The 16,052-nt window shown below is 44.6% G+C and overlaps 1 protein-coding gene across 1 annotated transcript; it reads left to right on the top strand.

The window, feature by feature from the left end:
- Positions 1-10,698: 10,698 nt before the first annotated feature.
- On the top strand, positions 10,699-14,531 carry LOC310829203 (perforin-1-like). Its single transcript, XM_083707432.1, has 3 exons — positions 10,699-10,925; positions 11,395-11,986; positions 13,352-14,531. Exons 2-3 carry the CDS (start codon positions 11,427-11,429, stop codon positions 14,445-14,447), a joined length of 1,656 nt encoding a protein of 551 aa, XP_083563558.1. The 5' UTR covers positions 10,699-10,925; positions 11,395-11,426; the 3' UTR covers positions 14,448-14,531.
- The last annotated feature ends 1,521 nt before the right edge of the window (positions 14,532-16,052 follow it).

Consider the following 16,052-nt stretch of genomic DNA (forward strand, 5'->3'; position numbering starts at 1 on the left):
TTGCCACGGCAAAGCAGTGATCCATGAAGGGATAAAAAACCTTTTAATGAGGGTGAAAGAGGAGAGCGCAAAATATGGTCTGAAGCTCAACATCAAAAAAACCAAGATCATGGCCACTGGGCCCATCACCTCCTGGCAAATAGAAGGGGAAGAAATGGAGGCAGTGAGAGATTTTACTTTCTTGGGCTCCATGATCACTGCAGATGGTGACAGCAGTCATGAAATTAAAAGACTCCTGCTTCTTGGGAGAAAAGCGATGATAAACCTAGACAGCATCTTAAAAAGCAGAGACATCACCTTGCCAACAAAGGTCCACATAATTAAAGCTATGGTTTTCCCAGTAGTGATGTATGGAAGTGAGAACAGGACTGTAAAGAAGGCTGATCGCCAAAGAATTGATGCTTTTGAATTATGGTGCTGGAGGAGACTCTTGAAAGTCCCATGGACTGCAAGAAGATCAAACCCATCCATTCTTAAGGAAATCAGCCCTGAGTGCTCACTGGAAGGACAGATCGTGAAGCTGAGGCTCCAATACTTTGGCCACCTCATGAGAAGAGAAGACTCCCTGGAAAAGACTCTGATGTTGGGAAAGATTGAGGAGAAGGGGACGACAGGGGACGAGATGGTTGGACAGTGTTTTCAAAGCTATGAACATGAGTCTGACCAAACTGCGGGGGGCAGTGGAAGACAGGAGTGCATGGCATGCTCTGGTCCATGGGGTCACGAAGAGTCGGACACGACTAAACAACAACAAACCTGGATCTACAGTGGAAGGGCTTCCAGCATTATGCCCCAAGCAGGTCCTGTTTCTCTCATGGTGCCAAGTTGGATCTAAAGCTGCCAGCCCCCATGGTGCTCCAACCCACTCCCTGGCTGTCTCTTGCAAAATGCAGCTATTTCCCCTCTTCTGCTTGCATCTGCACCCACTGCAGTTCTGACCCTCCCTTCTGGCCTTTGTTCCTTTCTAACTAACCAGCTGTTGAAGGAGGAGGCTCTCCCATTTGCCCTCTGGCACAGAGACCCTCCATTGTCCCAGCTAATGACTCATCTTTAATGCATGATCAGCAGACTTTGTTCTCCTTAATGGTTCCTCTGCCAGGCAGTTTCCTGGACTGGAAAAACTGGTTTGGCTGGTCTTGTATTTTCAATGCCCCAAATTTCGATTTGGGGTCTAACTTTAATTAGATCCTGAAATTTAGTGGGATCTGCCCCCCAACTCATAACAATATATTTGAAGGAATACATTTCTGTTCCTTTCAATACAGTAACCTTAAAAACAGGGAAGGAACAGTCCTACCATTAGGTAAAGGGAGGAGGCCACCTCTGACAACTCATTCTGAGCATTAGGAAATTTAATGCTTGCTTCAATTATTATTATTATTATTATTATTATTATTATTATTATTATTATTACAGTGGTACCTCAGATTACATACGCTTCAGGTTACATACGCTTCAGGTTACAGACTCTGCTAACCCAGAAATAGTGCCTCGGGTTAAGAACTTTGCTTCAGGATGAGAACAGAAATTGTGTGGTGGTGGCGCAGCGGCAGCAGGAGGCCCCATAAGTTAAAGTGGTGCTTCAGGTTAAGAACAGTTTCAGGTTAAGAACGGACCTCCGAAACGAATTAAGTACTTAACCTGAGGTACCACTGTATTATTATTATTATTATTATTATTATTATTATTATTATTATTATGTTTTTCCTCCAAGGGAGAGGTGCTTGTGGGATATTGTTTCAGGTGCCACAGTAACATGGCCAGTCCTGGGTAACCTGTGTTTGAAATGGTGGGGGTGGGGTGTCCATATGCTTTTCTGCATCAGATAGCAAAATGTCTTAGGCGGGTGTTGCTATCTGTGTTTCCCGCCTGCATTTGTTCAGCTCTGAATGCCTTTTCTTAATTTCGTTTCCTGACTTATGCAAGAGATTCATGTGCATGACGAATTTGCATGCACGGATATGATCGCAGTCACCGGGATCAGTCATGCCTCATGCTGCCCACCACTTGCGATGCAGTTCTGCCAGCTTTGCAAATGAAGACAGACAGTTTGTACTGTTTGTTTCTGCTGCTGAATGGAAAGTTGAGAGGACAGTCCAAATGACAACAACAAACCGCATCACCCAGCCTGAGTCATCATGCCCTAAGCCTAGCATAGCTGAACACTCCACCGATGCTCTTTTGGGGCATTCTAGATGTGGGCTATTAACAGGAATATGAGGGATGGTCTCTTTGAAGTAGGCTCTGCTCCTAACCTGCAGACACTTATGTTATAAGAATTTTAAGGTCTTATATATATAAAATAGATGTTCATAAATGTACCAAGCAAACACATACGAATATGTAAACCACATGTCTGAAACCCACAGAAAAGTCCTGGAACCATTTTCTCTCTCCCAAAATGACCTCAAACATTTCTCTGCAAGGTCGAAGGAAATGGGAAATCTCCCCATTGTCTCTTTCACAAATCCTGTCTTAAGGGCACATTTAAGATATGAATAGGGTGTGAGCCTGTGACCTGTGACCTGGCTTCAGGAATTGAGTAACAAAAGAGTGGCCAGGATGCCCAGGTAATCCAATCAAGCAACCTAGCAGACAAGAGGGGAAAAGCAACACACTCAGATTTCTGTTGTAGTCTGCCCCTTCTGTGATGTATGTATGATGTTTCTGGGGGTGGTCTAGAGTTTGAGGGCGGGCAACTTAAAAAGTCTATATAAGGGCAGGCACACCTTTGTTCTGGGTCCTTTCCCCCCTATTGCGTGTGAGGAGAACACCCTGTTGCAGCAGCTTTAATAAAGTTCAGGCTTACTAGCGGCTTTGCTTCTTAATATTCTCTGGTTGGTCTCTGTTATTTTCTCCCACTGATAGAGAACCTACAGAAGGACTCTATATGGGCTCTTGGGTACCCGATAAGGGAAAAGGAGCAGTTTTTTTCTCATAACACTCATGTAGCGAGTCACTAAAGACAGAGTGCATTGCAGGGGGTGGGATACCCTATGGGTCCCTTTCATTTTGAATTATGGTGCTGGAGGAGACTCTTGAGAGTCCCATGGACTGCAAGAAGATCAAACCTATCCATTCTTAAGGAAATCAGCCCTGAGTGCTCACTGGAAGGACAGATTGTGAAGCTGAAGCTCCAATACTTTGGCCACCTCATGAGAAGAGAAGACTCCCTGGGAAAGACCCTGATGTTGGGAAAGATGGAGGGCACAAGGAGAAGGGGACGACAGAGGACGAGATGGTTGGACAGTGTTCTTGAAGCTACCAGCATGAGTTTGACCAAACTGTGGGAGGCAGTGGAAGACAGGAGGGCCTGGCGTGCTCTGGTCCATGGGGTCACGAAGAGTTGGACACGACTAAACAACAACAACATGGGTCCCTTTCAAGTCTACAATTCCATGCATCTATGAGAGGGATGGAGCCTGCTGCCAAGATGGTCTGAGCCAACCACATTCATTATGCATGTTTATGAATGCATGAAAAGAGCCTGAAAATTGACAGATTCACCCATGTCTAGTCCCAGGACGGGCTATGTGTCTTCTCTGCAGACCATCTTCCGAGAGAGATATGTGGGTGCTGAGCTGCATGGTATCTGCTTTCCTCCTTTTGCCACTTATTGTGAGCTGTAAGTGGCAAAGGGGGATTTGAACCCTGATGAGATGCCCGAGGACTCGTAGTGCTGGGGTCTTTGCTGCCTGTGCCCCAGGTGTTCATGCAGGAGTGGGCTGTAGATGTGTGCTGTAGCTGCATTATGTATGTTGTTATGTAAGGAGACAGGAGGCTTTCCTGAGTGGCAGGTCCCCCACCAATGTGAGTTCACTGGCTTCCCTCCATGTACGGGCAGCATGTGGGTGTTGTCGTGTTTGTTGTGTATTCATTTCAATCTGCCTTTCTGGTCATGCCTTCCACACACACAGTTTATACAACGCAAAGGGTGGAATTCAACACTAATGCAATCAAGCTGTCAAGAACTCTGGTTAGAATGGCAGCTAGTATGTTCTAGGTGACATATTAACAGGGATCTCCATGTATTTTGTTCTTGCCATTTTCAATGTAGCAGGAAGTTCAGGGAGGTCTTTACGGGGGAGGAAGTATCTTTGGGAGGAGGAAGTGCCCTGAGCTACGTACACACTATACATTTAAAGCACATGAGAGCCAGTGTGGTGTAGTGGTTAAGAGCGGTAGACTCATAATCTGGTGAACCGGGTTTGATTCCCCTCTCCTCCACATGCGGCTGCTGGGTGACCTTGGGCCAGTCACACTTCTCTGAAGTCTCTCAGCCCCATTCACCTCACAGAGTGTTGTTGTGGGGGAGAAAGGGAAAGGAAATTGTTAGCCGCTTTGAGACACCTCCGGGTAGGGATAAAGCGGGATATCAAATCCAAACTCTTCTTCTTCTTCTTCACCCAAAGAATCATGGGAAGCGTAGTTTCTGCCTCTCTATAATACAATTTCAGCACCCTTAATAAGCTATAATTTCCAAAATTCTTCAGACTGAAACCCTGAATTAGCAAATATTAATTTGGGAAGCCTGAAGCACAAAATAGACTCGAAGAAATTAATATCAAGTCTGGCAACTGCATAAACAGTTAAAGTTTCACAAAGTGGAGGAATTGCTTTCCTGGGATTAGACAACATAAAAACCATCTCATCAGCAAATGAATTGATGGAATGTTCCGCTCCCTGAATGCCTACCTGCTTCTTATGACAACTGGATCTAGTTTTATTCTCCAGCTTTCCAGTGACTGATACAAATAGCAGTGAAAACAAAGGATGCCCTGCTTAGTTCCTGTCTGATCAATAGATATAAGCTGACCAATACATTTAACCTGCGAACTATAACAGCCGATAACAGTTTGTGGGTCTGCATCCCTGACTATTGACCATGCTGCCTGAGTTTGATGGGAATTAAGTTTCCCACAACATAAGGATTTCGCAGGCTTCCCTTCCCTTATAAAGATGGAGGTTTGTGAGTGTCAGTGGTTTGATTAACACTTACGGTCTTTGCTTATAATATTCTTCTGCCCTTTTTTCTCTTATTGAGCAGGCTGCCACTTTGCAAGAGACATTCTCTTCTGGCCTCCCACTTTTCCTGGGATGTAGCCAGGCTGCCAAGGAAGAAAATTTTTGAGGAATATCAGCATTTTATCAACATTTATGACACCCACTACATCAGTGATGTGCAGCTGAGTGTGCCACCTGCTGGCTGTGCAGACATGCAAGATAGCGAGGGGAGGGTTGCAGAGAGCTGCCTGAGCTTGGAGGTTTCTAAGGGAAACACCTGGTTATTTGAGTGTCCTTCCCAGAATACCAGAGGAACTACATCCTTGGAATCTTCCATGAGGCTTATGCCAAGAAAGCACTGAAGTTGCGGGAGGAGATAATCAGGTGGAAATGCTCTTCTCAAAACCCGGAGAAGCCCAGAACTTCTCAGCATGGATGGAAAGTGCAAAAACAAAGCATGGGCTGATGTTTCTATTTGCAAAGCAAATTTTGTATGTGTTACTACTTTGTCATCCCTTTGGAGCTGCATTGTAACTTTGTATTTTTGCTTTTCCAGACTCTTGTGCTTTAATGTTCTAATTTTTTTGACTCTGCATTTCCTTTCTTTTTGTTATGTTCGCACATCTTTGATAACAAATCAAGAAATTTTTTTTATTAATTTTGGAGGGGAAAGCAATCTGTTTTAGTCTATCTTATTGTGGCCTTAACTTTCTGTTTAAAATTATGGTTGAAAATTCTTTAGTGCAAATTTTATTATTTTATCTTTTTTGTAAACTGCCTTGAGGCTTTTTCTACAGTCAAGCGGTATATAAATTGTTTCATTTTAAAGAAAGATGTGAATGGGGGAAATGCTTATTTTCATGTGAATGTGGTTTTGGAAATTGTAATACAGTGGTACCTCAGGTTAAGTACTTAATTCATTCCGGAGGTCAGTTCTTAACCTGAAACTGTTCTTAACCTGAAGCACCATTTTAGCTAATTGGGCCGCCTGCTGCTGCTGCGCCGCTGGAGCACGATTTCTGTTCTCATCCTGAAGCAAAGTTCTTAACCTGAAGCACTATTTCTGGGTTAGCAGAGTCTGTAACCTGAAGCGTATGTAACCCGAGGTACCACTGTAATGAAAACTGTAAATAAAATTTATATTTTTAAAAATAAACTTTACTACAGAAACAAATGGGGGACGCAGGTGGCGCTGTGGGTTAAAGCCTCAGCGCCTAGGACTTGCCGATCGAAAGGTCGGCGGTTCAAATCCCTGCGGCGGGGTGCGCTCCCGTCGTTCGGTCCCAGCGCCTGCCAACCTAGCAGTTCGAAAGCACCCCCGGGTGCAAGTAGATAAATAGGGACCGCTTACCAGCGGGAAGGTAAACGGCGTTTCCGTGTGCGGCTCTGGCTCGCCAGAGCAGCGATGTCACGCTGGCCACGTGACCCGGAAGTGTCTCCGGACAGCGCTGGCCCCTGGCCTCTTGAGTGAGATGGGCGCACAACCCCAGAGTCTGTCAAGACTGGCCCGTACGGGCAGGGGTACCTTTACCTTTACCTTTACCTTTACAGAAACAAATAAACAAATAAGTAATATGAGGTCTCTCCATCCACCGCACCACCATTATAGGGAAATCTATGAGGAAGAATCTTTGTATCTCGAGGAGATAGGTATTGGTTTGTACTAACCTTCCTCCCTGCTTATTATCACCCTGGGAACTGGCAAGCGTTTTTGGATTGGATTTACTGCTTGGGCTCCAGGGATCAGTTGCAGCGGGATGAGGGAAGATAAATTTCTCATATGGGCTCTGATCCTTGTGCTTTGATGCAGGCCCAGACTCCAGTGGCTGGAGTCTCTCTGTTATCGATCCCTGGAGCTCCTGATAAATGAATGGGGAAGTATCTCATCTTGTTCGTGCTGTGTGTTATCTTGCTTAAAGAATGTTTTGGTTGTGCTGCCTATTTAATAAAAGCACTGAACTTCCCTCCACTTGTGTTGCTGTTGCCTTTGAATCCTCAAAGAACACTTGCATTTGGCAAAACAAGTGTTGAGGAAGGAACCACTGCTCCAGCTCACTGCATTGCACGTCTGGATTCTCATCTTCCCTGGGAAGGGAATTTGGGATGCAAACAGAGCTGCTGAAGGCGACCGAGAGTGAAAACCAGACAACACTGGAACTTCTTAGATTCCTCACATCTCACCCTTTAAGTCCCTGAGATAGGAGAGAACAGACATAGACAGGCAGAAGGCTTAGAGGAATCTCTTTGTAACCCCCCAACACAGGCAGAACACCCTGGATGTTCAGATAACCACAATCCTAATAGTGGGTTGGTGTGTAGCAGTTTTTATTTTGCTGATTTTGGCTAAGGAAACAGAGCAACTGTGCATCAGCAGGGAAGTGGAATGTGCCTTCCTGTCTTTTATTTTTTAAGCCAGGAATTTCTCTTTCATATTGTCCACAGAAACACAAGACAAACCATAGGGCTGAGGCAGGCTGTGTGCTGTTTATGCAGTTTTATGAGCATGGCTGAAACAGAGCGGAATACATCTGAGAGAGAGAGAGAGAGAGAGAGAGAGAGAGAGAGAGAGAGAGAGAGAGAAGCGGCTCTCTTGTTGAGAGAAACATTTTGATCCAGAAGTTTTTGTACCTTCATAGTGGAGGAGGAAAGTGGAAAGGCTCCTCAACTAAAGTACAATCCCAATGTCTCTGCCCAGTTTGCTCCCATTCCTGTTTGTTCTGAGGAAATAGGGTTACCATACATCTGGAAAAGCTCAGCAACTTGGCCAAAAAAAGCTCAACAACCGTTCTCACTTTTTGAAATAATGGCAACCATAATCTCTACGCATAGACAACACTGGAACTTCTTAGATTCCTCACATCTCACCCTTTAAGTCCCTGAGATAGGAGAGAACAGACATAGATAGGCAGAAGGCTTAGAGGAATTTATTTGTAACCCCCCAACACAGACAGAACACCCTGGATGTTCAGATACCCACAATCCTAATAGTGGGTCAGTGTGTAGCAGTTTTTATTTTGCTGATTTTGGCTAAGGAAACAGAGCAACTGTGCATCAGCAGGGAAGTGGAATGTGCCTTCCAGTCTTTTATTTTTTAAGCCAGGAATTTCTCTTTCATATTGTCCACAGAAACACATGACAAACCATAGGGCTGAGGCAGGCTGTGTGCTGTTTATGCAGTTTTATGAGCATGGCTGAAACAGAGCGGAATACACCTGACAATTATTTGTAAACAAACCTTTCAGGTTAAAAAGTCCAGCTGTGCAATGATTTCATTCTAGATTGTGATATAGGCTTCTAAATCTAATCACATTAGAAGCTGAGGTGGAAAAGGAGAACTTGCATCAGAGAGAGTATAGTCACAGGAAATGTCCTGCACAACATCCCAACCAATATTTGACTCAAACACATTACAGATGTTGGTGGGACACACAAAATGGCCTCCACAGTAAATCACCCATTCATGGACATGTCAATATGGAGGAAGGTGTTCTGGTTCAAAGCTATATAAAGGTAAAGGTACCCCTGCCCGTACGGGCCAGTCTTGACAGACTCTGGGGTTGTGCGCCCATCTCACTCAAGAGGCCAGGGGCCAGCGCTGTCCGGAGACACTTCCGGGTCACGTGGCCAGCGTGACATCGCTGCTCTGGCGAGCCAGAGCCGCACACGGAGACGCCGTTTACCTTCCCGCTGGTAAGCGGTCCCTATTTATCTACTTGCACCCGGAGGTGCTTTCGAACTGCTAGGTTGGCAGGCGCTGGGACCGAGCAGCGGGAGCGCACCCCGCTGCAGGGATTCAAACCGCCGACCTTTCGATCGGCAAGTCCTAGGCGCTGAGGCTTTAATCATAACCTGCACTTTGTAGTTCCTCCCAGAAACTTTGGATGAAGGGCTCCGCTGACCATGGTTGTCACCTGAGTAGTCAGGTTCCAAGCCAGAATCAGCAGCATCCCCAGACTGTGAAACAATATTTTTGAGGGGAGTGCTCCTTTCAGCCCTGCCCTGTCAAATTTCACCCATGAGGCTATATTGAGGCATCTGATCCAGGCCGATATTTTAAAAGGAGCTTAAAGATTTGCAAATGTTTTATGCCAGGCAGAAAACCAGCTGGCTAAGGACTTTGGCAGATGTTTATCCTCCTGGACAAGGGCCCCCCTGATTTATAGCAGGAGCCAAAATTCTCAAAGTTGCAAAAGGGAATTATAGGCTGGGAGCAAAGGTTACACTGACCCTACATGTTAACAGAATACAATAAAGCTGCAAAAACACTAATTAAGAGTTGGTAAATAGTAGGATTTATTGTTTAACAGAAAATAATACCATGTGCCTCCCGTTAGAGACTAGCCACATTTTCCTAAGGTTAAAGGGCAAGAGCTAATGGGAAAAGCAGCTGGCTGGGAAAGGGGGGGTGTAAACTGAAGAGTTTTACTTTGAAAATGCCTTTTCTTCTAAAAAGCTATCTATGTTAATGTATGAGATTTGTTGGCTTAAATGTAATTATGCAAAGGATTTAGAAAGTAAGAAATGTTAGATTCTTATGTTAGATTCTTATTTCATTGATGGTGTGTGAGAATGTGAACTCAAGATCTCTGTAAGACCTGTTTTAGCCATCTATTTTGGAATGGAGGGGCAACAAGGGCAAAAGGTGATCTGGTAATTAAGGTGCCTTGTTGAGGCAAATGTAAGATATATGGCTACTTGTTTGCCATTTATGGATAGAAGGAAATATAGCTCTTTGTCTCCCATAAAAGGTAATAAGAAATGGGTGTATCTTTTATTATTGGTTCTAGCAAACAGCCAATAGGAATTTCAACCAGGCTGATTGGACAGAGGCAGCCAAAGGAGGAGCAAGGGGGCTGGGCTGAGGAAATATAAGTGCTGACCATCAGGGCTGGAGTGGGCAGAGCTTTGGTAACCATATACCACTGTGCCTATCATTTATTTGTCTGACAAATAAATTATTATTTTAATTTCTCTATTGCTGCGTTGAATATTTCATTCCACCTAAGCGTTAACCACAAGCAGGGTGCTACAATATCTGATAAGAATTTAGCCTGTGGAACCAAAAATGTTCACCACACCCTGGCATGGAGCATTGACAGTGCCACTCTTTTTATGAGGCATATGACGCCTCTTCTATTAAAAACAAACAAAAACAATGGCTTCTTTATAAGGAAGTTTCTCACAAAAAGAATTTTTTTTATACCAGGGGCCTCTCTATATTTCAGTATGATTGGTTTTGTTTTCTTAAATTTTGAACCCCAAAAGAGAAGAATTTGAAGTGGTCCTCTCAGACTTGCTAGCCCAAGGAACCTTTCCTAGTCACTGGGATCTGGTAAGGCAAACAAAGAATAACCCTTACAAAATATTTTGTTTTGTTTTTTTAATGTGCAAAGGAAGGCGTTCTTGACTCCATGATTCTCACAGTCCTTCTTTTGAACCAGGAATGGCACCCTGGAAGCATTAAATTGCACTCAGATGCCTTTAGTGCAATAGTAGAATGGATAAGGACAGGGTGCTGAGGTGGCTCAACATTGGGGTTCACCATTCTTCATCTTGTCTTACACACACACACACAAATGCACACGTGTTTTCAGAGAAGCCACCAAGGAAGCCCTTCCTCTCACCACCACATCCAGCCATTGTGACTCACTCCTTGTCCCGAATTGGAAACAGCTAGAATGGAGACAAGCAGCGAGGCAGAATAATCTTATTTGTTGAGAATGTCCTGTTTGTTTAGAGGAGGGGGGGTGAGTGAATGTTCACATATCCAGTATTGGTTCATAGAGAATATGAAAGGTCGGTGGGAGAGGCTCGGAATTGAAAAACAACACCAACATGTGAGTAAGAACATGGGATAAAAGCCACTTGTAGTGCAGTGTAATACACTGAGAGGGAGAAGCAATTTGGAAAAGAGGGAACAGGTAAGGTTGCCACTCTTCTTCTTCTTCTTCTTCTTCTTCCTGCTGCAGCTGCTGCTGCTAATTCCACTACTGCTGCTGTTGCTGTTGCTGCTGTTTATGAATGAATATATACCGTATTTTTTGCTCTATAAGACTCACTTTTCCCTCCTAAAAAGTAAGGGGAAATGTGTGTGCGTCTTATGGAGCGAATGCAGGCTGCGCAGCTATCCCAGAAGCCAGAACAGCAAGAGGGATTGCTGCTTTCACTGAACAGTGATCCCTCTTGCTGTTCTGGCTTCTGAGATTCAGAATATTTTTTTCCTTGTTTTCCTCCTCCAAAAACTACATGCGTCTTATAGAGAGAAAAATACAGTACTTCACAAAATACTCCTGATGAGACTCACAGGCTGGAAGTCCCTCATGAGCTGACCTTAAAAAGGTGAGAAATGCTCACAAGGTGCAAACATGACCTCTCTGTTTTATTCCCTAGGGTAAGTTACAAGCTTTTCAATCGGAGCAGTCATGTCCAAACAGCGCCTTTTCCTAGCAGCCTTCCTCTTCCTCCTCCAACTTCCACCAACAACTCCCAGCCCCTGCCAAATATTCCAAAGATCCATCTGCATGAAGCAGGACAGCTTTGTGCCCGGCCATAGCTTCATTGGCGAGGGGGTGGACATCACCTCTTTGGAGAGAAAGGGAGCGTTTGTGATGGACACCAGCCAATGGGAGGGCCCCAACGGGACGTGCAAACTCTGCCGGAATCCCTTGATGCAGGGGCAGCTGCAGAAACTCCCCTTAGTTGGCGTGGACTGGCGAGTACTTCATACGTGTCATCAGGATGTCAGCAGTTCCATTGAGAATTTGGATGTGGATGTTGCGAATTCAATAGCCAAGGAAGTGAAGAACGACTGGAAAGCAGAGCTGGGGTTCGGCACAGTGCCAAGCAAAGCAGGGCTGGGGCTGCCTAAGATGCGGGTGGCCTTTGCTGGATCTCACTCCCGGATGGGTCTTTATGCACATGAGAAATCCCGTCAGGACAGCCATATTTTTGTGAGGCAAGAGGTCTCCTGTGCATACTACAGGTGAGCATCAGTACAGTGGTGGAGCAAGCCGATCGGGCAACTGGGCACCGTGGGGCAGGGCCAGCCAGGGCAGGACGCTCCGAGGGGCCTCCAAGGAGTCTGGCTGCCTCCTCACACGCAGCCACACTACAGCTGAGGGGGAGGCAACGGGCGAACTGTTTGGGGCAGCACGGAGCCTGCGGGCACCAAAGTCACCGCGTCACTCCCAGGAGAGACGCGTGACTCAGGCGTGCTGCAGGCCCCACAGTGAGTGCTGCCTGGCATATTGTCACCCCTCAGTGGTGATACCCAGCGTGCTCCGCCCCCACTGCATTCCCTCTTCCTTCACTCCTGCATCAGTACCCTATAGAGCCACGGTTGGCTGTTCCGAGTAGGTAATGAGATAGGGGTCCTTGATAGAGACAACCCGTTTCTTTGCAGCACAATATGCTGTAAAGCTACCAGCATTTGACAGCAGAAAATTGATACATGTGTTTTAGGTAAAATCAGTATTTTTGTGTTTCTTGTTTTCTGAGTTGCAAAATTTCACGGAAGCCTTTACAAGGGGAAGAAGTATCTTTGGGAGGAGGAAGAACACATGACTTCCAACAAAGAAGCCTGGGAACTGTAGTTTCCCCCTCACAAAGCTATAATGCCCAGCACCCTTAATAAATAACAAGTCTCAGGATTGCTCAGGATGAAACCCTGAATTGACAAATAGATGTTTTGTTCTAATATGGGGGAATCCAAATGCTTAATAGATGTGGAGCACTTAATTGCAAGGCCAGCAGTGGCATAAAAACCATATACAGTGGTACTTTGGGTTACAAACACCTCCCTTGATATTAGAAGTGGATCTAATTCTATTATCCAGAGTTTCTATGATGAATGCAAATAGCACTGGGAACACAGGCTGCTCTGTCTCCTCTTAAGGTAGAGAACCCATTTGTGACTGTTTCTGATGACAACCCCAAGTATTGTTGGTCAATTAAGTATAAAATGATTTCTGAAATAAAAACAACATTTTCAGAAACACCCATTACACACTGTCAAACTTTGAATGTGTCTAGAGAGATAAAGAATTTCCAAATTCTTTATCTTTCCCCTTTGGATCACGTCAACAATGTTCCGTCTAGGAATAAAGCCTGTCTGATTAGTAGATATAAATCAACTAATATGTGCATTTTATCCTGCAAACTATAACTACCAAATAGCAACTTATTAGGCTGCATCTCTGAGCAATGGCCGTGCTGGCTTGGGCTGATGGGAGCTAGAATAAAACAACATATGTACTCCTCAGGCTTCTCTTAGCTGTCATATAGATGGAATGGTTGTGGGTAACACTATATATCTTTGTTTATACTGCTCTTTTCCCCTCTTGAGCAGGCTGAGACTCCGCCACAGACGCTCACTGCTGTCCTCCCATTTCTCCCGTGCTCTGGCCAGTCTGCCAAGGAGGAATAACTCTGAGGAATACCAGCATTTTATCGACATCTATGGCACCCACTACATCAGCAATGTGCAGGTGGGTGGGCGAATTCGCCACCTGCTGGCTGTGCAGACATGCAAGATGGCCCTGTGGGGGATTACCGCTACCAGCTTTGAGAGCTGCTTAGGCTGGGAGATTTCTCTGGGACCCAAGTGGTTCTTTGGGTCCGCTTCCATGAGTTCTAAGTGTAAGGAGCTCCAGAGTACCTACACCCGTGGATTCCTCCACGATGCTTATGCTGAGGAGCGCACTGAAGTTGTGGGAGGAGAGAAGCTAGCGGAAATTCTCTTCTCAAAACCCGGAGAAGCCCAGAACTTCTCCGCATGGATGGAGAGTGCAAAAACAAAGCCTGGGCTGGTTTCCTATTCTCTCCTACCCTTGCACACCTTGTTGAATGAAAGGAATCCAAGGAGGGATTTGCTGAAGCAAGCCATCGTGAACTATATAAACCAGAGGGCCCTGAAGAGGAACTGTTCACAGCCATGTCCACACTGGAGCTATCAGAGCTCAGATGAGGAATGCACCTGCCGCTGTCATCACGGCAGCTTCCACAGCAATATGTGCTGTGCCTGGGAGCGGGGCAGAGCTCACCTCAAATTTAAAGTGAACAGGGGATACAACCTTAGGGGTAACTTCTTCGGTATCACTGATGGTTATGTCAAAATTTTCTTCCATGGTCAGGAAAGGAGGACCATCGTTATCCCACATAACAGTAACCCCTGGTGGACTGAACCTATCGATTTTGGGGCTGTCACGCTGTCAGGCCATGATGCCTTTGTAGTGCAGCTCTGGAACAAAAACGTGTGGAAAGATGAAATGTTATGCAGCTGTACCCATAACCTGCAGGCTGGAGCTGGTACTGTCTGGAACAAATGTCACGCGAAGCATGGACACATTGATTATTATTATACACTGGTGTGTGCTCACACTTTGAGTGGCCCCTCCTGTCATAATTACGTCCCCTTACAGCTTCCCACTTCTTATTTCAATTAGTTCCCTCCCCAACCATCCTTTTCCATATGTTTCAGGACCTTATGTTGAAGAAGTAGGCAGGTTCATTAAAAAACCAGCCAAAGTTACTGTTGTGAAGATGAACAACAGTAAATATGTATATAATTTTTTTGTTTTACAATTTAAAATACTCATTTTACATTCTTAAAATATCAATGATTTCCCTTCTTCTCTTTCCATGGTCATTTTACATATCATAAGTCCCTGCATATTTTACAAAAACTATGCCATTCAGTATACTGGTTTACGAACGCTTCTGGTTACGTGTGCATCGGGTTACGAGCTCCACTAACCTGGAAGTAGTTGCTCCTGGTTGCGAACTTTGCCCCAGGATGCGAGGAAGCACCGTTAGCAAAAGCGCACCTTAGGATAAGAACGGTTTCAGCTTAAGAACGGACCACCAGAACGAACTGCGTTCATAACCAGAGGTACCACTGTATTCCATTATTGCATCTATCAAAACTTGTTTACGGCGTTGAATTTATCTTACTGCTGGCCAGTGTTTTCAACTATACACAATTATTTCCCATATATTCAATAAACGTTATCCAATCTTCTTTAAACGTATGTTCTTCTTGTTCTCTTATTCTATATGTTAAGTCTGTGAGTTGTGCATATTCTGTCAACTTAAGTTGCGATTCTTCTTTGGTTGGGACCTCATTCATTTTCCATTTTGGGGCTAACAGTACACGGGCTGCAGTAGTGGCATACATAAGTAACCTTTTTTGACACCTGGGAATTTCAGTCTGAATTATCCCCAACAGAAAGGAACAGTAAATATGGCCTTTAATTTATCATGGTTACCGAAGTGCTTAGGATAGAGTACATTAAGGATTTTTGAAAAACAGATTCAACAATGCAAGCAAATATGGACCCAATGCAATATGCAAGAATGAATAGTGGTGGACAGATGGCAAGGAGGGCAGAACCCCTTAACCCAGGAGTTCTCAAATTCTTTAAACAGGGGGCCGGTTCACTGACCCTCAGACACTGTTGGGGGCCGGACTATAGTTTGAAAAAAATATGAACAAATTCCCATGCACACTGCACATGTTTTATTTGTAGTGCACAAAAAACAGGAAAAACAATACAATATTTAAAATGAAGAACAATTTAAATCCACAAAAACTTATATTTTTAAAAATTAAAAATAAAAACATTATTTTGACTGCGTCAGACCAACATGGCTACCTACTTGAATCATAAATTTATAAGCATTTCAATGGGAAATATGGACCTGATTTTGGCTAATGAGGTGGTCACTATCCGGTTCCATATTTGTCACTGCTAATCGTAACAAGTGATGCAAGTGCTCATCAGTTAGTTTCGATCTGGTTGGAGATTTCAGATGTTTTATTCGGGGAAAAGTCTGTTCACAGACATAGGTGCTGCCAAAGATGGTTGCAATTCTGAGCGCATGGTTCCTGAGATTAAGATACGTCTCAAAGGGGAGAGATGCATAGAAATTAGTAAGGCTGCTTGATTTGAATGCGTCTCATTGGGGCTTGTGGGGAATAAATGCGGAGGGCGAAAACCACAGACCTTGAGCTCTTGGGAGAAAAAATGTGGGATGGAAATTCAGTAACT

This window comes from Podarcis gaigeae (assembly GCF_964106915.1).
Source record: "Podarcis gaigeae genome assembly, chromosome: 13".
Lineage (NCBI taxonomy): Eukaryota > Metazoa > Chordata > Lepidosauria > Squamata > Lacertidae > Podarcis > Podarcis gaigeae.

Bases quoted from the DNA above. Each gene is read 5' to 3' on its own strand.
- LOC310829203 (XM_083707432.1), top strand. From the start codon at position 11,427: ATGTCCAAACAGCGCCTTTTCCTAGCAGCCTTCCTCTTCCTCCTCCAA. The intron at 11,987-13,351 runs GTGAGCATCAGT...CCTCTTGAGCAG, and splicing joins GTCTCCTGTGCATACTACAG to GCTGAGACTCCGCCACAGAC.